The following is a 23,312-nucleotide window of genomic DNA, read 5'->3' as shown; positions in this document are numbered from 1 at the left end:
TTTCTTCTCAGACAGATAAAGTTAGGATCAGGGTTTGGGGGCGTGTTCTGCTGAGGCTATGAAACTCAAGACAAGTTTAGGAAACTCCTCAGTGTGTCATTCATAAAGCCCCAGCAGAGAGGACAGAAACAAGAGTCTGACTGGATCGACTTTTCTTTTGAGGAGTTTAAATCCCCAACAGGTAACTCTTCTGACTTTGTTTATTAAGTTAACAAAGAAATATAATGTTCAGATTTAATTTTTGCTGGAAACCATTGTGCGCAATTTGTGCGTAAAAGTTGTGCGTAAACGCTCTCCACACTGAACTGAAGTCTATTTTGTTTTCCTGTCAGCTTCCATGATGAGGACACCGTCAGTGCTGATCCCTGCAGTAGTTGTGTTGCTGCTGCTCAACCCGCCGAGGTGCACAGATGCTGCGACCTTTCAGGGCGCGTTACCGCATCCAAACAAATTCATCCCGAACGACTCGGAGAGATGTGTCCAGCCCGCCATCGGAGGACTCGTATCCCGCGGGCCGGGACCCGTGACCTCCACCGACGAAGTGCTGGAGTCCAGTCAGGAGGCGCTGCACGTCACGGAGCGCCGGTACCTGCGGCTGGACTGGTGCAAGACGCAGCCGCTGAAGCAGACGATCCGGGAGGAGGGCTGCCTGAGCCGCACCATCATCAACCGCTTCTGCTACGGACAGTGCAACTCCTTCTACATCCCGCGGCACATCTACCAGGACGGCGACGCCTTCCAGTCCTGCTCCGCCTGCAAACCCAAGACCTTCAGCACCGTCACGTACACGCTCTTCTGTCCGGGACTAACACCGAGCACCAGGAAGAAACGGGTGCAGCGCGTGAAGCAGTGCCGCTGCACGACCATAGATACGGATTAGATGGAAACGGTGTTCAGTGGGAGAGAAGCTGCTTCCACACCATGAGAATCAAGTGATGAGGAATTTACCCCGAACCTCTGTTGTAACGGAGAGAGGATACTCACCGAATATGCCACTAATTTTGCTGATATAATAAACTTGTGGTTGATTCAGGTGCCATTTGACCTGCAGTCAATAATTTATCACACTGAACTTTGTCATGTGTTGTCTTTCTATGTGTGTAAACAGATTTAGAGGCTTTGTGTGCAAAAGAGATCGAGTTAAAGCTAAATTCTTTATTTCTTCAGGCTGGTGGACAAAGCAGGAAAAGGAGGACGTGTCTTTGAGAGGACTTGGTTTCATTCTTTCCACTGTGTGGGATCTAAAATCAAATGCTTCCATTATATCAAATTTTTTTTTCTGTACAACTTGCACTGCTTAAATGCCACTTGTGTGATTTGTGTACCGTGTACTTGTAAATAAAATAAATCTTTCCAAGCTGTAACATCACCTCATTTCTGATCAGTGATTTTTTTTATTCGTGAAAAAAATGCGGTAAAAGATTCTTGACTATACAAATAAGAATTTGTAACGTGCATGGTTAAATTCTGTTTCAGTCATTTTAAATTTAAACACATTCTCAGTAAGAAGTTCTGGTAAATAGAGTCTGTAAAGAAAAGGTGAAATGTTGGTTTGATGCCACGTAAAAAAAAAAACCTACAAACTAACTCAACAAGGATATCTGTGTCTGATCCAAACAGGAGGAAATGATGTCAGAGGGGACGTCTCTTAAGTTGAAGACATGTTTGCTTCTTTCTGACGCAGTCGTTGTTTCTGTTGGGAGCAAAATCAAGACAATGTCGCTGCAGCACAACAGAAGATGGTTCAGTAGTTTCTGCTTCTACTTCTTGTTTGGTGTATTGTGTGTATTGTCTGTGCGATGTGTTGTGTTACTGTAACTTACCAGGCTGTTGGGGTTGATCTTTCTCGTTTCCACTTTTTTCTCCGCCGTGATTCGCTTCACTGAGAGCTGAGCCTCCTTTAACCTGCAGCAGAAGAATCAGCTCATTGAGGCCGCAGCGTCTGACGGGTTCATTTAAACGTGAAGATTGTCTTGTGTTTGGTTTCGTTGTCTTCCCAAGTTGACTTTGTCTCCATCTTCTACGTGAGTGTCTCCAGTTTTTATCCTGAGATATTTATATTTATAGATATTTAAAGATATATTCTTTATGTTTTATCACTTTTGACATCAACACGTCCACTCGCTCGCTCTGAATCTTCAGGACATTGTCCTGCTGTCTTCTCACATGGACTCACTCTGAAATAAACCAGATATTTGACCAGGGGGCCGACAGGAAAAGTTCTGGAAAATGTCCTGAGTCCCTGACTTGTGTTCTTATACAGCCCCTCCGGACAATTTCAGGAACAATCTGAAGCTCTTGACTTGTATCTGCCTGATTTTATGCCTTGAACTGCTGCCACACGATTGGCTGATTGGATAATAGCATGAATAAATAAGTGTACAGATGTTCTTAATAAAAAGCTCAGCGCGTGCACACAGACGTCAGTTACCTCTCTTTAGAGATCGTCTTATTCTCCCTCTTCCACCTGACTTTGAAGTCGGCACAAAACTCAAACCAGAGCATGAAGAAATGAGCGGCAGTCACGTCCTTCTCTCCGGTCTTCGGCTTCAGTCCGAAATACAGAACCGAGTCTTGGAAACTGAGCAGCGAGAAGAAAAAAAAGAAATAATCAAAAACACACATAACTGAGATAGAGATGCAGATTTATTTCAGATAAACAGGATTTTCATCTCAGGCTTCATTAGTTTGCTTTTCCAGGGAAGTCAAAATAGTTTCTAAATCATTTCAATCCATCAAATAATCACTTCAGATATTCTAATGTCAGGAATGTCGGGTTGAATTCAAGTCTCTGACCTTTTTTGCACAGTCCCCAGTTGATGGGAAGCTTCTGCATGTTCCTTTTGTGCTGCAAAGAGACATTAAAACCGTTTCTGTCAGTTTCTCCAAACACGACTGAAGAAACTTTAACGAGCCATAATCCCTCACGTGGGTCCAGCAATTTATTTCACTTTGTTTACCAGTGAAATATCAGGCGTTTTTCAACATCTTCAATCATTTTTAATTTTTAATAATTGCCTCGTTCTTGATTGAAAAAGTCCGGGATAATTAGCAGGCTGGTATTTAATGTGTACAATTTGGTGCGGATCCAGATTGTTGGGCCTTGGGCACAGGTGTGTGCTCTAATACAGTTGTGGTACTTGTCTTAAAAACATATTTTAATTGACAACTACTGCATTTTGAGAGAAAAAAGATGTTTCAGACCAACTTCACATCTTCTATATGACATATAAAGGCTAGAAAAAGGTGTGTGGCAGAAAAGCTGTTGTAAGATGAACAGAGTTCTCTTGGACCTCTATATCTGTCTGTAGTCTGATTAGTTTAGTTTATTACTGCTGGGGGTGGAGGCTCCTGTAGCCGACATGAGTTCTACATATTTAAACAAAGTGGCTCGGTCGGTTGAAAGAATATTTTCTGAGGAACAGCCTGTGTGTCTCAGGCATGAGTCTCTCAGTCATTGCCAAATCTGTGTGATCCTTATCTGAGTGTCTAGCCTGTACTCCACCCTATCTCCACCCACACACACACACACACGCAGAAGGGAAAAGTGAAGGAGAGCACAGCTGAACTAAATTAGACAACCTCCTTGAAAATAATCAGAATCTAAGGGACGGAAAACCTTCAGTGCAGCCACAAAAACACAATACAAGCAATTATTTGATCTGTTTACTTCAAATAATCACCAAAAGAAACTTCACAATCTTAATTTGAGTATTATTTTAGTATTTCAGTGAGTGTCACTGTCAACACATACTGACGTGTTTGTTAAAAGGTGTTTGTCGTGACCTCACATGACGTGTGACCACTCTCCACTCACCACTGAGAACAAAAGCCTCCATCTTGTCTTTAAACGGCTGCAGGTGTTCTTCAGGTGAGTCGGAGCAAACCTCCTTCACACTGTTCTCACATCCTGAAAGAGAGAAGCAGCACGGGTGAAGTTTGTTGTTAGGACACAGTCACAGTCCAGGATGTGATTCTTCATTCCCGCTTGTTTGTAGTAAAGAGAAAAAGAGCTGAACAATTAACACGAGCCATGAAAACCAAAGCAGAAATCCCAGTGAGGAAGAGATACCTGGGAAATGCAGTGTGGATTGTATGGGGGATGCAGATAACCATAATCATATCAAACCCTTATGACAAAGAAATGTAACTGAAGTCGGATATTTTACAGTTTTGCCGTAAATGTTATTAAAAATAACCATAAATAAAAAGGAAAAGTTTCTATATTAGTCAAAGAATAGGAAAGTTTCTGGCACAAACATGCAGCAATTTATTATCTTAGAGCCAGTATGAAGAAAATCTCAGACAGAAACAGAATGTGCAGGTTAAAACCACGAGGAAGCAACGTTTGTGCTTCAGTCGCATCTTGAGAAGCAAAACATGTTGATATGTGGACTTAAAAACCCAGAAATCATTTCACATTTCACCTAAAATGCTTCTTCTCAGGACGGACTGCATCAAGATTCTTCTATTTATCACTTTAGTATTAATGCATCATTGTACTGTGTGTAACTTTTCTTTATTCTAGCAGAAGAGAAAGTTCTGACTTAAACTAACTCCACCTGTGCCCGAGCAGGAGGCCATCAGCACCACTTCCTCCTCAGATATCACTCATTGAGATTCACCCAGAGATGGCGACTGCTGACTCTGCTCTCCCTCTCTTCCTCTGCAGCTCCGAGCTGCTCTGCGTCCAATCAGTGGATCAGAGGAGCCAGTCTGCGGAGCCAGTCATAATAGAGGCTGCAGAGGGAGCCGAGACCCCCCCCTCACCCAACCCTGACGCTCGATCAACATCTCCCAGATAAGATTACAAAAGAATACTGTTTTCATTCAGGATTTGTGTAAACTGTGGAGGCGGGTATCTCTCTGTACATGGTGTGGCGAGCCGTCCTCTTTCTTTTTGTCCGCCTCTTGAGCCTGACCAAAGTTTGCTTGTTTCAGGCTGAAGAGGGTTTTTACAGCGTCACGTAAACAGAGTGAGCCGATGAGGAGTGCGGTGAGACTGTAATTAGTGATTTGGTCTCAGTGACAGAAAAATGCTTTTTAAAAGAGATCTGAGGGTTCGTGGTGATGATGCGTTTGGATCGGTCACCTCATAAATCCCAGTTTTACTCCCGACAGGTTCCACAATGAGTTAATCTATCGAAGAAGTCAGGCAGAACACTAGAGTGGACAGAAAGTCTTCAAACGCAGTCGTGTCTTCATAACCCACAGCCCAGATACCTGATCATGAGAGAAACAGTTATGAGAGCTCTTTATTTAATGGCTATCCAAAACCTCTTCATCACGCAGCAAACAAACTGAACCCTGGATCCAGACTGAATCAACTTAATTTAGCTTGATAGGTCTGCACCTTGGAACCTCTCACACTCGTTATTTTGGTTCGGACTAAAGTGAAATAGTCCGAGGGTCCAAACATGGTAGTTGTGAAAACGCCCCAAGCATCAGCAACCAGGCTATCAGCTTTATGAGGAAGAAAAAACTGTTGAGATGTTCACTCTTAATAACAAATGAATCTCAGATGTCGATATCTCAAAACCTGGACAAAATCTAAATAATTTAAAATATATATATATGTATATAACTGGATTGACTGAAAGAAAACATGTTTTTTATATTCAAGTCAAGTTTAGTTAGAACAGCACAGTTTCATACAGATGTAGCCGAAGATGCTTCACACCAGAATAAAGCCATGAAATAAAGATGGATCTCATTTCCCTCAACAGTCAACATGGCTGACTTGAGAGAAACTTATCTCCCCCGAACTGTGTCGGGAGACGTTTCACTCCGACCAAACAGAAAAACAGAGGGAGAGTGAAGAGCGGCAGCAGCAGAGCTTCAAACCAGGCATGAGGGTGGTTCAAACAGCCAGAACAAAAGGAACCTGCGATGGCTGATCTAGATTGCACGGTGGTTTGGGTCGACGGCCCGATAAGACCAAGCTGTGTTGAGAGGCAAAGAAACATATCTGAGAAACACATCTGTGGGCCACACTGGAGCCCAGGTGATACAGCCGAGCAGGTTAAGGATCCACGCATCTCAGCAGAGGTCCGTGCAGAGATACCACAGATACTGGAGGTCTGGAGATTACATAAGTGCGGAGCTATGGTCTCCCCGTGCTGGCGACGGGGGCACAAAGGCACAACGATGGGAGATCTGATGGGCACGAGGATTAGGAGCTGGATCTGAAAGGCGCCAGGCCAGTATCAGCAGCGAGCGAGACTGCTGCTAGTCTCTGAATACACGCACATACAGCGCAGGCAACAACACATGTATACATAAGGATACAACAATGCACTCAGTCACAATAGCGTACATGTTAGCATTGTGCTCAGCAGGACTCGGCTGAGCTGCGTCATATGGGCACACTTACGCGGAGAAGGGAACAGGCAAGAGGGATAAGAAAGAGAGGAGGAAATCTTTTGTTCTGGGGCTTTAGCTAAGTCGAGTCTGGTCAAAGAAGCTGGGCTTCAGTCCTGAGGATAAACATTTCCTCCACTGCTGGGGCCGGTGATGGGAAACCAGGACGGTGAGTCGTTGGGGGAGGGGGTTGGACGTTGTCTGAGGAAAACCAATGCCAGACCAGGCCGAGGTTTGGGTCTGGTCGGGTCTGGTCTGTGGGAACCTCTCGAGAGCGACGCGAAATCCCGGCGATAGAGTTACACAGGCTGGCTAAGGTTTTTAAACAAAAACACACAACAAAATAACCACAAGACAAAACGATTCCCGTCGCCCAGTCACACGCATGTTCAGAGCCGAGCTGATGATTTGGGGATTGTGGGGAACCAGCTTCAGTGATATTATGAAACAAGAGCAGGCCCTGAGTGTTGCCGCTCATTTCTCTGGGAGTCTTCAGAGAGAAAGAGGCTGGAACAGATCAAAGTTGTCGATATCACGTACTTGTGAGGTCTCGTCCGAGCTGTCTCAGGTCTCTGTTGAGGTCATCGAACTTGACCTGTGCTGCCAGGAAGACGTCCTGAGGTTCAGGAAGAGGGAACGTACACTTGTCTGTGCCGGCGTTCTGTCGGGACACAAACACAACAACAAGTTAAACCCCAGTTAAACCAGGAAGTGAGATTTATGTTGTGTTTTCTGATAAATACAGACGTCATGCTCCTGGTGCACATTAAGGGATAGTTCCACAGAATTTTACTTTTTAAGTAGAAACACTACTTACCATGTTTAATGGGTAGTAACACAAGGAAGTTTGGTACAAAAACTATATTTGCAAAGTCTGTGTTTTTCTTCTTCGTACCTTGTCCACATTGTGCAGGTAGTATGACACCACATAGTCCACCAGGCTGATACGATTGTCCTGAAACATTAAAAACAATTATTAACATGATTTCCCCGCTCAGATAACGACGTGGCTGCAAAGAAATCACATGCACCGTGTGAATCAAACATGTGAGTGTGTGTTCCTTGACTTCATAGTGTAATTGTTTTAGGTCATTCAGAGTTCGGCCTGAAGAAAGAGAGAACTCAAACTTCCACTGTTATCTCACAGCGACTGAGGCCTTACTCTGCTCTTGACGTCCTTGAGTTTAGGGAGGATCTCCAGGCCGAAGCCGTCAGCCTGACCTCTGGTCCTGCTGCCTCCGTTCATGTGGTTCCCCAGAGCCAGCACCAGTCCCATCATCTCCCTCACGTCGTTACTCTCCACCAGGGCCTTCAAACAGAAAACGAGTGCAGGGTCAACCACTTTTTCATATTTGAGATCTGGTATTTAAAGAGCATTAGCACTGTATTGAGTGGGTTGACTATCGGGTGCTTTTTTTCCTACCTTGCAGATGGAGGAGACAGTGCTGAGTTTGCGTTGGACGGACCCGATAGTGTCGATGAACGCCGACTGGAAGATGATGCAGTGAGCTCTTCCTGCAAAGTCCGGGATCTGAGATAACTCATAGAGGAACCTGGAGGCCCAACACACAATCAGTGAGAATACATCCCTCAGAGAACCTCTAACAGAGCCTGGACTCTGGAGGTGGCTCCGGGATTTGTCTCTGCAGATATATTCTCTGAACATTTCTGTAAACGGAGGATGTACTGACTGTTCAGGTTTGTCCAGGAGTTTAACTTTCTCTTCCTCTGACATCTCGTAGTGTTTCTTGATCTTCTCCAGCTCCTCGGGCTGAGCTCTCTGACACATTGACAATAAAACATTACTCAGGGCTTCATAACTGTGCAGCTACTTTTGTAAAGTTTGGTGTGTTACGTACATTTTCATACAGAGCTTCAATGGTCTCCAGGTCCACAACGGAGTGGTCCACAGTCAGCACAGCTTGAAGTGGGGAGATAACAGATTAGGTCTTCAGGCGCTGATCTACAATATTCCTTTAGATTTATTAATGTTATCATGATCTACGTGTATACGTCTAAAGGCAGCGATTCAGCCGACATGCTAAAGGTTCACCAGGACTTTTCAGTTGGGTCTAAAAATCAATGTTTGTTGGCTCTTACCTGGAAAAAATAAAATAAAATGTCAGGTGTCCTGTGTAGCTACAGTCACGTGAGCAACAAAGTGTTGAAGGTGGAAATGCTCAAAATTCTAAAAGTCTTTTATCATAAGATCATAAAAAAACTTGATTTTCACCAGAGGAACCAGAGGCTTTAATGGAAATGATTGAATGCTAACAGGGGCTCTTGCGGCTCTCGGATGTTCCGTGTTCTGGTTTATTGGCGGAAACAAACAACAAAAGTAAACAGGCTAAACAGAAAACTGCAGATCCCACAAACATCAAACATTCCTCTCAGTGGGACACCCGCTCTGCTGTTTGAGACGCAGATCGCCTCTCTGTAACTGTCCTGCTGACATTGTGGTGAGAGTTTCAGCCTTTAATCCCACTTTAGATTCACCAGCAGCTCATGTTCCTGAGTGAAGAGCAGCGTGAGTTCAGTGTGATGCCGGGGTTAAAGGTAAACAAGGGGGATGTTCAGGGAGCTGAGTGTTTACAGAGGGAGGACCGAGGTTTAAACTGTGGGACTGACTGAGAACACAGATGATTTACTGTGATCCACCTCTTCTATAACAAACAAGAGCATGTTTGTTTGATTACACACTAAGGTTTCAGCGGTGGTTTCCATCATGATCTGAATCATAGACTTTAAAGATGGACGACATGACAACTCCCTGAAAGTGAAGCCAAAGCGTCTTGATTGCCCCCTGGTGGATGGCTGCAGTGTAGGTCTTAAACCATGCTCTTAAACCAAGTTCTTGTAAATTTGACTTTTGAATGGATCCATGATCCATCACTCCTAAAATCAGAATATATGAAACGCTCCTGAACTCACCTTGTTGTATATCTTTCATCTCCAGGTGGAGGCTTGATATGAGGATGCCCACGGCCTGAGAGCGTTTACCGTCCAGCAGCTTAATGATCTAAACACACACACACACGCACACACACCGTTACCATGACCACCTTGCCACTAGAAACCATTAGTGAGTCATTAGTAGAGTGTATTGTGAAAAGAGGCTACGGTCATATTAGTCATCACCCTGATGCATTAGCACTTTTTGCATTAGTGACCAGAGTTTCCACGAATGGAGAATTTATTAATCTGCATAATTTACTGTGAGTTACTGGGAAAAGACAAAAGCAACCTTACAAACACAAATTCATGTTGGGTTCCTCTTTTGTAATTTTTCTGTTTCTCATTTTTAAATCATTTAAATATTGTACTTTGAGTTGACTTGTAGCGTTGTTGTTCTTACTACATGAAGAAGAAGCAAAGATAAATGAATTGTACAGGTAAAGAATCGCAGCCCTGCGAAGGTTCAGGATTTGGGAATCACTTTCACAATCACACGAACTATATGACTATGACCTATATTAAATAAATGCAGATTCCTACTCTTTGCCCTTTAAAAACTATTCAAACATATAAAAGAACTGTGTCTATGTCTTGTGTTTATAATTCTGAAAGCTCTGTGATGATCTGGCATCTGCAAAGACCAGGCTTTAACCCCATCAAGTGGACAACAGTCGTATTGCAATCTCCTAAATGACAAACCATCACTGCCTCTGTCGTCTTTGACTTCAGAAAATGTTCCCATGAGCAGAAAGGAGTTTTGTGTCATGTAGTTTTATGGTGTTTCCCACGTTACCTTCCTGGATTTGGCTTTCTTCTCATACGCCTCAGACAGCGGCTTCCTCTTGGTCTGTGTGGTGGTTTTGGCAAAAAGATCCTCAAACTCGCTGGTGTTGATGATATTTGGTTCCTCTAAAAGGTTCCACAGTGTGTTGTTGCTGAGGGAGAGACAAGTGCTTGTTACTTCACCTTCTGTTTTCATTCATTTCATTTCAGAGAAGAAACTTAATATACACCCAGTTAATAAGGGCTCTCTCTAGATCGCACTGAATTATTAGACTTTTGTTTTTTACTTTATTTAAAGGTCATTGTGGAGATCCGTCCCCTTTGAATGAAACAGTACTTCATGTTCTTGGTAACTGGTTGACTGAGTCTGTTTGGTTATGAACGTACTTGTTGTCCTGCATCTGGATCCTGCTCCAGTAAAGAGGCTTCATGGGTCTGGACGGCTCCACCGCTACTTTCCTGGGAGGCTTATCCAATAAGAAACCTCCACCTGGAGGAGGGGGAGGTGGTGGGGCTAAGCCTGGCATGGATGGAGGAGGCGGTGGTGGTGGTGGAGGTGGAGGTGGAGGTGGAGGAGGAGGAGGAGGGAGATTGTTTGTTTTGTTGGTTAACGTTGCCGGAGCAGGGGCTGGTGGTGGCTCTGTTTGAGGTATCGTGGCTTCAGGAGGAGGCAGAGTTTGGGATGGAGGGACAGGGGGCGCTGAGGCGTCCCACTGACCGGCCAGGCTCAGGCTGATAGTGGCCAGGTCCAACTTTCTGGGGGTCACCTTCTGCGGCCGAGGACTCGTGCTTGTCCTCCCTGCGCCCTCTGCATCCTCTGGAGTTTTGACGAAGGTCTCTCTGTCCGTCTGGACGCAGACGGTGCGGAAAGATTTTTGTAAACAGTCATCTCCAGTGGACACAGCGACGTCTCTGAGTTCCCCTCTGCAGTGGGTCCCAGCCTGGGAGAGTTTGGCCTGAAGCTCGGCCACAGTGAACTCCAGTCGGGCGACGCTGTCCTCGTTCTCCACCCGTAGTCTGGAAAGTTCCTGACCGAACTCCTCCTAAAAAAATAATGCTGGTCAGACTGCAGCTCTACTTTTGAAGCACAAAGATAAACTTTCATAAACCCAGAAAATCAAATAACATCAGTAAACATCACTGCAGTTTTATAGATTTTTACAATATCTGCAATGACATTTCTGTCCCACAAGAAAAACTCATGTACAGAGATGAGTGTGGTATTGATCTTATCATCTAACTCACGAAGATAAAAAAGAAATGATACAAGTACATAAATGTGTTGACACTGAACCAGAGTTGAACACTTGTTCCTTCACGCTGACCTGTAACTTCTCCAGCTCCTCTTTGCATTCTCTCTTCAGCTGCAGCAGAGCGGCCTGATGCTCTGGGAGGAAACACAGCAGAGACACAGTAGTTTTCTCTTTTCTCCCACAAACACATGTTCATCATTACAGCTGCGGTGCCTCAGAGTCCTTTCTTTACCTCGTTGGGTACGTTAATGATGTGGCTGCGTATTACAAGCCGCAGACAAACAAACTGCGACAACTGTGAGACATGTGAAGACTGCAAACTCATTTTTCAGAAGAAAAAAAACACTTTTATTTTTCACCGCTATGTGAGTTTTAGGGGAATTTGAAGATTTACTGCAGTTGTTCAGGGACAGACTGGGTCAAAAACTGAATAAATCATCAGGTGAGGGCAGCAAAGCCTCAAATGTAATATCAAAACACAGAAAAGCTGACAACTCGCTGGCTGCAGCTGCTGCATTAAAAAAAACTAAGCAAACATTTAGCCTGAATGTATTGAAGAGTCAGGTGCAAAGTATATTTAATGTCTTCACAGTATTTACAAGCTCCGTGTCAAAATCATTATGAGTTAAATGTGATGTGTTATTTGCCAAAACTCGGATGAGCATCTTTTCTATCATGAAAATTAGAATTTAAATGTGTGTTCAACGCTACTGCCTTTTAAGTGATAACCCCGTGAGTTATGTAATTCAAGTTTGAAAATAAAAATCGATTCACTCGAGAGCGACACAGCTTCCTAACCGGCAATCTAGAATCTTCTTCACTTTCTCGGGAACAGCAGCGTCACAACCAACACACTCACTGTGGACACACACAGGGCGGAGCTGTGTTTGCTTTAGCAGGAGCTCATGATGGTATTTCTGTGTGTGCATTTTTATTTTAAGCTTTAAGGGCGGAGCTAATGTCAGTGTATTCACTTCACAACTCCCTCTCACCTTAAAGACCTCAGGTTCATCGTGTGAACACTGGTTAATCAGTGGGTTTTAAATTAATTAAATTGTATGTTGGGCCCGGGCAGTGGTTTGTGTTCGACTGAGTGACATTCTAGTTTTTCTTAATTCAAGTTTCTTTTACTGTTAATGTCAAGAAGTACCTGCTTCAGTGTACTTGAGCCCAACTTTTTCCTCCTTGACTGGCGGCCAGACGGCTTGTAAACGACCAGGAGTTCGTTCCTCTCCCTCCCCCGGCGTGGAAGCCTCTGACTAGAGAGAAAAAGAGGTCGACGACAGATTATACTTTCTACTTCTTAATACATCTTGTGCATAACTGTTTGAATAAAGATGTATTTGTAAAAGGTTGAATCAAACATAGAGAAAACAGTAAGTTATAAATACAGTTTATAAGATCCCACACTACTTTAGTTGGGTCATTGTGGTGAAACGCTCCGTGTCGATAACATGATGCATACTTTGCCGTCAGATGCATCTTTCTTCTCTGGCGTGTTACTGGAGGTTTTCTCAAAAATGGCTTTCAACACGTCTTTGTCAGTTCTTATCTTCTTCCTCACTGCGTCCAGGTTCACTTTCTCTGCCGGGTCCTTCTTCAGCGGCTTTGGGCTGAAAAAAGCCTTGAAGGCATCAAACGCTGCCTCTGCACTCGACACCGGAGATTTCTTAGAATCAAACGACTCCGACCTTTCTACATCCTCCTCTTTTTCAAAGTCCTCCTTCTCTTGACTCTCCTTATTCTCGGTTTCATCCTGGTCTCCCTCAGCCTCCGTCCTCTCCTCTTTCTCGTCTTCTTTCTTTTCCAGACTCAGAAACTGAGAGATCTGGTCCAAGAAGCTCCCCTGGACCCTGGCGTCCTCCGGCCTCGCTGGGAAAATAGCCCTCCTTGCCCGCAGAGACTGAGGTCTGATGTGGGACACAGTGTCGTGCTCGGGCCCGACCACCCCTTTCCTCAGCACCCTCAGGCCGCTGAACAGGGCCGGGAGCTGGATCTGCCTGTCCGTGGGGGAGCCCGGCGAGAAGGTGGCTCTGGTGAAGGTGGATCCAATATTGGATAGATTATCTTGTGGATTGTGGGGATGTTGGTGGAGCTGGGTGAAGAGGTCTGGATGACTTTTTTCTCCTTCTTCCTCATCCTCCTCCTCTTCATCAGTTTCAGAGCAGGAGGGCTCAATGTTTTGCTCCAGTGTTGGTTCAGAGAGTTCTGTCCCAGTCACTTTTAGCCCAACATGTCTTGTTGTTGCAGACACCTCGGGGTGAAAATGCACATCTGAAGTGTCCGCAGTTCTCACATCCTGGTTGCCTTCTTCACCGTCCTCCTGCTTGACACCGTTTGGCACGACGCAACCACAATCTATATTTGTGCACTCAGCAGAAATGTGTTGACATTTCGGCTGCAGAGACGCGTTCAAGGCACATTCGTCCAGGGAGTTCTCTGTTCTGTGAGAACCACTTACTTTGTCGCAGTGTTTGTTTGGCATTTCAGGGACATTTTCCGTGTTCACAGCCCTGCTGTGCTGCTCTGTTCGGTTAAATTCATTCCTCTCCTGCTCCGTGTGGTCTGAGTCATTTCCTCCTCCTGTCTCTGAGGTCACCTTCTCTCCTTCATGAGGCATTATCACATAAAATAAAGAATCTTTAAAGTTCATATCCTCACTTTTCTTTTTAGTAAAACTCAGCTCTTCCTGCGTCATCTCCTCATTTTGCTCATCTGAAAAGGTCCTGAACATTTTGAGAAATGCTTTTTGCTTCTCCATTTCCTGCAAGTAACAGTTGCTCATAGGAAAAGTGGGAAAGTTATCCAGAGCAGAAGGTTCTGAGAAGTTTTTACCACAACATCAACATTGTGGCTGCTGTTTAAACTGCTCATTTCTAAAACTTGAGTGCAACATCGTGGTATGAAAAAGCCTAATTCTAGTCTAATTGGTGTTTAGGCACCTGTACGACATGCACTAATGCTCGTTCCAGGATCATGCAGCGTCAATAAACGAATGCAAATGTCATTATTTCTGAAAATCCAACCTGTTTCTGCTCCAGCTTGCTGAAAACAAGTAAATGTGTCCTTTCCCTGTTAAAACAGCTCCTTCATGTTTTACCAGAGAACTGATTTTCCAAACCTAAAACTGGAAGGAGCTGTTAGTCACCCAGAGCAGCCAATGACAGCACAGAAATCCACCAAGTCGTGGAAAAGTGTAGTTTTCCGAGGCCGGCTCCACGCATGTCTCTGCAGGCTGGAGTGAGTCAGCTCGGCTTCAGTCCCAGTGAAGTCAGATCCAACTCCAGGCGTGAGCGTCCAACTTCTGCCTTCTCTTCCTTCCAGCTCAGCTAAACCTGCTGCTGTATTTCACATCCCAGACGTGGTGCGGCAGACTGTCAGAGTGTAATTGGGAGCAGATGGCGTCTTTAGCCACTGTTTCTGACAACACAGTGGCAGATCCGTGGAGCATAAGGCGGAGGAGGCCACCCACAACAGATGGAAGGACACCACACCCAGAGCTGCAGGAGGGTAAACAGGCCTGCCAGGGATCACTGTGTTAGACGTGTGGGTCTGAAACCTTGACGGGGAGGTCTCTCAGCTCCCCTGCAGCTCCCGAGCAACACACGGCTAATCTGGACGATTTAGGTTCTAACCCCACCTACACACACACTCTCACAGAGAGTGTGGCTTGTTTGAGTTCTTGTTTCCAAAAATAGAAGTTGCAAAATAAAAGTGCACATCACGTCACAGTCAAGTTTATGATGCAGATCAATTCAAAAGACAAATAAGGTTTAAATTATCTTTAACAATCAACAACTCTCTGGATAAAGTGACAGTTTTATTCATAAGAGTAAAAACCAACAATAACACAACTAAATTAAATTAAACTAAAAATAAGCCTGTATGTAACTTGCTGTGTTTCAATAATACACCAACCACCCTCCCTCCGTCAGTGGTTCATATTTGTGTTGTGTTCAGGACTCGCCCTTGTTTGCTCTCCTATTATCACAGCGAGTGACGGATCACATTGGTGATAAACTTTTTTCTGTGTGTCATTACATCATCTAACTTTCCCTGACAACTCCTGTAGTCAGAGAAAAGCCTGTACCCTGCAGCGGTGATTTAACTGGCCACACTTAATCTCATGAATACTACTAATAAAGTGTTTTTGCATTCCCTGCAGGGAGGGACACTGTGGCCTTTATGTGAGTTTATGTAATAAGAGTGAATCCAGATAATCCCATGAAATAGCATTAGACTCTGAGCACACACACAACACTCCTGAACAAACACACCGGATTGTTTCCAGCATTACGAAGCAGAAATCTAACGTGTAGAATTTATAGATCACAATGATAAACTGTTTTATTTAATCGATCTAACCATCTCTTCTGATTTCTTACCTGAGCTCTTTGATGCTCTAATACACATTTTACACATTAAACACTCACTCCTCTCTTATATTAAAACATGGGATGTGTTCGGGAAGACTCCATTAAACCGTAACCTGTAAATACTCAGAATTTCTCTTTATAGAGTCAGTTGTTGAGATTATTCTCTGTGATTTAAAGCCAGAAAAGTTAAATTAGGATTAAAATCTAATTTATGAGGCTACTTTCTAATTTGATTTTTTAATTTGGGGAAATATCACCGTTAATCCTCAGCTGTCATTTAGTATTAATACAATAATACAATAGAATCTTAGAGATTTTATTAAGGTTTTTGATGATTTAATGTTTTTTATCATTATTATCACACAATTCACTTGCTGCTGCTTTGTTTGACGTATTCTGGATCACAGGAAACATTTGTCATTATTTTATCATTACATTATTACCTCCCATCATTACTATCATAACAAGGACGGAAAATAAACTTTGGAATTTGTCTGAGCAGCAGAGAAAAAGGACGTCTTATACAAACTAAAGTATTAAGTACTAATTCAGGCTTGTACAGATACCTTTCCTCATACAATGCACCTACACAGTTACATTAAAGCTGCTTTATTTAACCACAGGGAACACAGAGCTCTTTATCACACAGCTCCATCACTGTGAGGCCACTGTTTGAACCTGCACCACTTTAATGTAGGTGGTGACCTGATGATGCAGCCTTATTTTTATCCAGTGCAGATCATGAAGCCATTAAAAGAATAGTGTTTTAAGTATAGCACTGATATGTTTTTTATATCTCCTGATACAAACGACAGATTGTTGGGTCATGGCAGTAAATATCAAGGGAAACCAGTCTAGACAGTATGAGAGAGAGTGAGACACTCTCCTTCACCCCAGTTCTTTCGTGCTACTCACCCTAAACTCCGGGGGGAGAGGTGTGGGTGTGGGTGTGTCCGTGATGTCATCCTCAGGGGCAGTGATGCGTAAGAAGTCGATATGTTTGGGTCTGGATGGATGAGAAAGAGACCGACTGAAGGAGAGAGACTCTTCCACCTCCTGCTGCCAGATCTCCTCCTGCCTCTGTAGAGCTTCGTCTGGAGGAAACAGTCAAATCACTGTTAGAGCAGGTTTGTGGATCATTGAGGCGTCGGAGACGACAAGAGCAAGATGCACGACTTCTCATAGAGAGAAAACAATCTGAACTGGTGTCGTGGTGTCACTGAATCTGGTGCTGTGACGAAGGAAGAGCAATGTGTTTGTTTTCAAAACGAGCTCTAGCTTCCTGACTGTCATAATTTAATAAACATGACTGATTTTCTTATTATTGTCTTTTATAACTTTGATTTCCTGTTGCTGTCACCTGATGTGTTGAATGGTGATTTAACTGTCCTCTGAATACAAAGTGCTTTAGTTGTCTTGGGCAGTAAACACTGCTTAGTGTGATCAGTATATTATACATATATATAATATTTCATTTTAAAAGGATCCTTAATCTCCAATTCACATGTGGTTCAGCAAATGCTCAGGAATAAGTTCCTGCAATAATAAAATTTTTTCTTAAAGTTTAAATAAACATATTTAAATCTTATACAGCAAATTGTAAAAAGTAATGTTTTCATTTAAATATTTTTATGTATTGTTACACTAGAGTTAGATGAGGAGTGGATGATTGATGTGTGCGGCTGCAACGGTGACACCTACTGCCAACTGTGCTAATTGAAAAACTAGTGGAGCTCAGAGGATGGAGTGCAGATGTGCAACAAGAGGTGACATCGTGATTTATCACACAAAGTGTTAAAGTTAGAATCATCATATTTAAATGTGTAAACTTTATTCTTTTACTTTTCTTTAGAATAAGACTCCTTCACTGCCGGAAGTAGAGGTGAAGAGTTAAAGCTTATGTCCTGCGTGCGCTAATGATCCTTTACTGTCTTCTAGCTCATACCAGCCGGGGTCAAAGGCAGCTCGGCCTTGAGGAGAGAAGCTTGTCTCTCCAACAGATGCCAGTGGTGGAACTTCCGGCCGACACAAAGGCAAATCAAACAGTTTATGGAAATGTGTTATCTGTCCTCGGCTTGACCACAATGAACACTGAGCGATGGATATTGGAGAATAACCCTCAGACGGCTCTGAATGTCTTTCTGCCTCTCGCTCTGATTATCGTCCTCCAAAGATTTGATGTGTTTCACAAGGCTCGGAGCGTTAATCCTGCTTTGACAGCCGGGGATGTCTGGCGTGCACGAGGAACAGTCATCAGACCTCACTGATCAAAGTCTGTGCCATGATTCCTCTTCTACTAAAAATGCATTTAACCTTTACACAGTTTAATTCTTTAGTTGTTTCTTCTTCTACACTGTCTGACTGTGTCATTTGCAGTTTTTTTTTTGTAGCTCTTGATTGAAACAAGATAACGTCCTTACATGTAATGTGATTTTCCAACCACCCATTATCTGTACTGCTTGTCCACTGAGGGTCGTGCGGGCGCTGGAGAAGATCCCAGGGGACATTGGGCGAGAGGCAGAGTACAATCAGGACATGTCACCGGTGTATTGCGGAGCCAATGTGTAGACAAACAACCACTCAGACCCACAGGCAATTTAGAGTCTTCAATTAACCCAACACACAGACACAGTGAGAACGAGCAAACTCCAATTATCTACTAAGAAATCCAACACGGTTAATCCTCATCACAACCCTCTGACCCATCAGTCATGTGACCACACACACACACACTGTTTTTTAAAGGGAAACAGGTCACGTCAGGCCGGTGCTGATTAACTATCAGGGTATTCACATCAGGTGCTCAACTTGCACTTCATGCCTGATCTCACACACACACAGAGAGAAAAACATAGTGGTATGTCAAGCCAGCACGGGGTCATTATTTACAGACTACCACACATCCTTCAGATCCGATTCAGCTGCTGTGGTGAGAAAGAGACAGAGAGAGAGAGTGAGTGTGTGTGTGTGTGTGTGTGTGTGTGCTCATCGACCCAGAGGAGACTACAGCAGCGGATGAAACCAGACTGAGGTCAGAGCGTTAAAAATCAGAGCGTCTCAATCAATGTGTAAATCTGACAGTCAGGACTCAGCATGTAGCACCTCTGAAGCCGTCTGCCCTTCTTCCCCCTGTTCACTCCACTAACCAACCACTAAAAGTCAAAGTCATGCTGCTGCACACCCACTTCTCACCCTGTTAATCTGCCGCAAACTCACCAAAGGCGTTCTGTCCTCCTGGATCATGAGTTTGACTTGTATTGTGGGCTACATGGTCAAAAAGATTTGACATCATTTCAACACGGTAACGATCACAATATGAGAAACGTTAGCAAAATCACATAAATGCAACGATTTGTGCAGACACATCTCAGTAACTTAACTTTATTGAAGTCATACATTTTTACCTGAAGAGAGCAGATGATCGTGGCTGGCCTCTGTCTCACTGGTGCGTCCGTATGTCTGAATCTGATTCTCTTCACTCAGCCCGAGGCTCGACCATGACCACTTTCTTTTTGGATTCCTCTCGTTCTTTTCTTTGGCACCTCCACAGTCTCCAGAGAATGAACTGTCTTCTCCTGATTTTGTCTGCACTCTGTGACCCTGACGCACGTCTTCATCACGCTGATCAGTCAGGTTCAGTGGCAGAGAGTGCTGGCTGGACAGAGAGGACGAAAACAAGGGCGACAAAATCGGGGACATGACGTCAAAGCTGCTGGATGTCGGTGAAGAAACGTCCAGGACTAAGGACAGGGACGGTGACGGTTCAGGGGAAGTTTCTCTACCGGCTGAAAGAGGCCGCGGGAAATTGTTTGAACACTTGTAAAGATGCGATGGTCGATTCTTCCTGTTTGATCCCATTGAATTCTTCTCACAGAAGGTCTGATTGTCCTCTGTGAGGGGTTCGATATCGGCCTTTGCTCCCTCCATCCTCAGGGCATGATGGAGGCTCTGGCTCAGAGCTTCACACAGGACTCGAAGTTCTTCCACCAGAAGAGGCTTGTCTGCAGCGCAACCCAAGTCATGCATCTCATTTAGGGAATCAGAAGTGAATTCCGCCCTGCATCTTTGTTGCAGGACTCGGAGCTGATCGTCACCGATGCTTCCATCTGGGATAAACTGGGGTTCATCACTGTCACTCCCCTCTTTTATCCAGTCCGAGCTGGTGACCCTCACCCTTCGTATGATTCCCTCAACTTCCTCGATTTTGCCCATCACTCGCCGTGCTGCAGTCCTCTTCCCCAACTCCTCAAACCACCACTGAGGGGACTTCGCCTCCCCGACCTCTGCCTTCCTGTCCTCATGATTCTGACTTGCTGATTGGGTGATCTGGGCCTTTGTTGCATTCCTGGTTCTCTCCTCTGTCCTTCTGTTCGAGTCAAGGCGAGGCTGAGTGATATACGCTGAGTACGTCTCGTTGTCGTATTCAGAAAGGTCAGTGTCTGAGTCAGGAAATGCACATTCATCCTCTACGGGTAAATCCCTCTTGTGGCAGAGAGGACCTTTTTTAGCATAAGATCTAGAAAGCTTTTCAGATGCAGGATCAGGTGGCTTCAGTCTCCACACTGGCTTTATTTCCTGTGTCGAATCACTTTTGTTCTCCTTGTCTTTTACAGTAGCTCCCTTTCTCCTGATTGGCCTGTCCACCTTGAAGTCCCATTCTCCAAATGTAGGGGAGCTCGACATCTGAAGCTTTGTCTGCCTCTTTACCTTCGAGGGCACCCGAGGAAACCCGGGTGACATCTTGACGTTATGGTGAAGGGTGCCTGCGTTCACGATCCCCTCCGCTCTCTTCCTTCTCTCCCGAGGGATCTGGATCCTTGGGGATTTCACGCCCTGTTGGTTCCCCATGCTCATGAAAGCCTGGCACTCCAGACACAGCGGCAACAACTCTGTCAGCCAGCGGATCTCGGAAGAGTCATCCAGCGCTTTGAGGGATTCTTTCAAGTCCGTGAGGCCGAATTTGTCTGCTTGACCCGGCTTCACATTTCCAGCTGGACCCTCCTCCTCCTCCCAGTTGGAGCCCAGTCTTCGTTTGGAGCTGAGAGGGGCTCTAGAGGAGGGAGATGGGCCCCTGCACAGAGAGAAGGACGGACTCACACGACTCCTCTTGCTGATGTAGAGGTGTGAGGTGGCGTGAGTGCACTCCATGATGTTATTCTATCGCCGGAGATGGAGCAGGTGATGGGTCCTGCTTGTAGGGTTGAAACCTCAGACACTCATTCACCACCGAGTCCTGGGAGAAAAAATGGATCATTGTGCAGGAATCAAAATGAGATGTTGCCTCTCTCAGATAAGTAGACAACACAGGTGCATTAGAGTCTAAGTACTATGGGAGTATTAGTGGGATGAAGTAAAACTACTTCTAATCTAATTAAGGTTTGCTTTTTCGATCAAAAAGAGACCAACGCTTTTTAGTCTCTTGTCTTCATCTCCCTAAACTAGACACCATCTTGGCCTTCAGGAAAATCTTTAACAATATTTTATTGACCAAATGATGAACCAGGAAATGAATTCACAATGAAAATAATTGTTTATGGATGTATTGGTGCTGTGTCAAAAACATGACACACACAAGCACCAATTTAAAACTGAAACCAAAAGTCAAATGATTGTTAATTGATCACAGTCATTGTTTAAAGCAAAACGCTAAACAACACTATCAAACTGAGAGTGTTGAGTTGTTTACTTTCATTATAACTGTAAGTGAGCGATAGTCTTCAACTCATAAAATTTACTTCATCTCAACAATGTTAATAACAATAAAAACTCTTTAGTATTTGGTGACTGTGACATATGCATAAGAAACAACGAGAGAAAGGTGTGTCTTAATTCATCCACTTACTCGTGTCTGTCTCCTCCATCCCTTCTGCTGCAGGTCACTGCTCTGTTGCACTTCAGCTGCACTGAGGTGACAGAAGACAGCGGCCCGTCCACCGATGTGACAGACAGGAGCGTCAGCCAATCCCTGGAGTCACTGGAAAATTCAATTATTCCTACTGGCTGATGGGATGAACATCACTACCAGTAATCTACTGAGGGCTGACAGGTACGGTGGGGAGCACATAAACAGACAGACGGTAGGCTCAATGAGGATTTGGACTTATAATTGTAATCTTATTGACATCAGTCTAATAAACACAGAATGGGCACCAGTGTAAGTCCTCTATTTAATAAAACATATAGTTGTTGTTTTTATTAAAGTACCAGTCATTGGTTAAACTTTGCATTTCTTGTATAATTACTTCCTCCATAAAAGTAAAGGTAAAAATACTACACTGTAAAAAGTCCTGCATTCAAACTCTTACAGAAGAAAATACTGAATTTAAAGCAAAATATGCCTAAATTATCAAATGTAAAAGTACTTTTTATGCCGCTCTCAACTTTAAATTGACACATTTTATAATACTGTCTTATTATTACAAATTGATTTATGTATACGCAGCATTGTCATGTTGCAGTTTTTATCCACTTCATATGGTGTAGTTTCATCTATAGTATCAAACATTATAATACTGCATGTAAAAGCCTAATGTCAAATATAACAACAATGACAATATACAAATATATTTATTCAATAAAAGTACAAACCTCTTAAGTAAATGTTCTTATTGTTACAACATGAAGAAATACTTTTGCTCCCTGTCAGTTAAGGTTGCGAGGTCAGTGCAATTATTAACCTGGGTTGTTTAAGTCACATCTGCCCCTGCAGCCGCACACCGACCATGAAGTGTTATTTAGGTCAGGCGTGCACCGTGCTGAGCCGCACGCTGGTCAGTGCGTGCACGGAGCTAATCTCACCTGCTGGCCAGCTGTCTGTGATGGATTACAGAAGTTTAAAGAAATCAAACAGCTGCCAGTGTCACTGAAGCCACGACAGCTAAATCTTAACAAACAGGAAAAGGACTGCAACCTCAGTAAAATGATGCATTAAGTTATCATGAGCTGATCTACCATAAATTGCTTTAAGTAAAAGAGAGCTGGGTGATTTCACTGTTCATTTCTAATTACAGGTTCAAGATGGTAATGATTTTTCTGTCATGAATTACATCTGAGACTTGAGAGACTTGGTGGTAATTGGACCTTTTAATGGACCGAAAGCAAACACTGGTAGTGACAACTCAAAGAAAAACACAGATGTAGAAACATACGCACTGTCCAAAGGCACAGAAAGTTCCAAAACCTCAAACATCCAACCTCCTTGGACAGTAGTTTCATTTTAAAAGGTAAAAGCACGTAGAAGGGGTCAAACTGATGTTACTGAGGCATGTCAGTTGTGTGAACAGGATGAGAACTGTGCATTTCAATCCATTTGCATTGACAACTCACAAGCTGACCACTAGATGTCCTCGATGTCTTTGGCAGCTCTCATCTGCCTCCTGATCAGTGAATGAGGTGAACACCTGACCAGTGTTGTAGCCTCTGTCACCTGTAGGACACAATCAAACTGTCAGATTTAAATATATATAATGTATTTTTATTTCTCACTAGAATCCTGCAAATGTTTAAAATGAACTTAAATCAGTAGAGTCAGTGTGGACAGATAGAGGTGAAATGGTTTGTTTCTCTTACTACAGCCTCAGCACTC

At 43.8% G+C, this 23,312-nt stretch overlaps 2 protein-coding genes across 8 annotated transcripts; one reads left to right on the top strand and one right to left on the bottom strand.

Moving 5' to 3' along the window:
* The first annotated feature begins 23 nt into the window (after positions 1–23).
* On the top strand, positions 24–1,364 carry grem1a (gremlin 1a, DAN family BMP antagonist). The gene is made up of 2 exons (XM_020097715.2): positions 24–181; positions 333–1,364. The coding sequence occupies exon 2, from the start codon at positions 338–340 to the stop codon at positions 878–880; it is 543 nt and encodes a 180-aa protein (XP_019953274.1). The 5' UTR covers positions 24–181; positions 333–337; the 3' UTR covers positions 881–1,364.
* fmn1 (formin 1) lies at positions 1,362–23,155 on the bottom strand. 7 transcript variants are annotated; one of them, XM_069514873.1, is made up of 22 exons: positions 23,054–23,150; positions 21,570–21,766; positions 19,209–20,960; positions 19,132–19,166; positions 18,944–18,991; positions 16,643–16,821; positions 12,502–12,610; positions 11,424–11,485; positions 10,486–11,141; positions 10,109–10,250; positions 9,292–9,379; positions 8,220–8,281; positions 8,052–8,140; positions 7,784–7,913; positions 7,523–7,669; positions 7,256–7,315; positions 6,901–7,021; positions 3,818–3,910; positions 2,797–2,848; positions 2,432–2,581; positions 1,824–1,905; positions 1,362–1,693 (listed from the first exon to the last, which is right to left on the bottom strand). In XM_069514873.1, exons 3-22 carry the CDS (start codon positions 20,873–20,875, stop codon positions 1,649–1,651), a joined length of 4,017 nt encoding a protein of 1,338 aa, XP_069370974.1. In that variant the 5' UTR covers positions 20,876–20,960; positions 21,570–21,766; positions 23,054–23,150; the 3' UTR covers positions 1,362–1,648. The 7 variants fall into 7 exon arrangements, 5 of the variants coding, with proteins under 5 accessions (XP_069370974.1, XP_069370976.1, XP_069370973.1 ...); XM_069514875.1 differs by lacking the exon at positions 18,944–18,991 and having other exon boundaries at positions 23,054–23,155; XM_069514872.1 differs by having other exon boundaries at positions 19,132–20,960.
* Positions 23,156–23,312: the final 157 nt, after the last annotated feature.

Source organism: Paralichthys olivaceus, chromosome 19 (genome assembly GCF_024713975.1).
Source record: "Paralichthys olivaceus isolate ysfri-2021 chromosome 19, ASM2471397v2, whole genome shotgun sequence".
NCBI lineage: Eukaryota > Metazoa > Chordata > Actinopteri > Pleuronectiformes > Paralichthyidae > Paralichthys > Paralichthys olivaceus.
The sequence above is the reverse complement of the archived record's forward strand: the minus strand, read 5'-3'. Positions and strand labels throughout refer to the sequence as shown.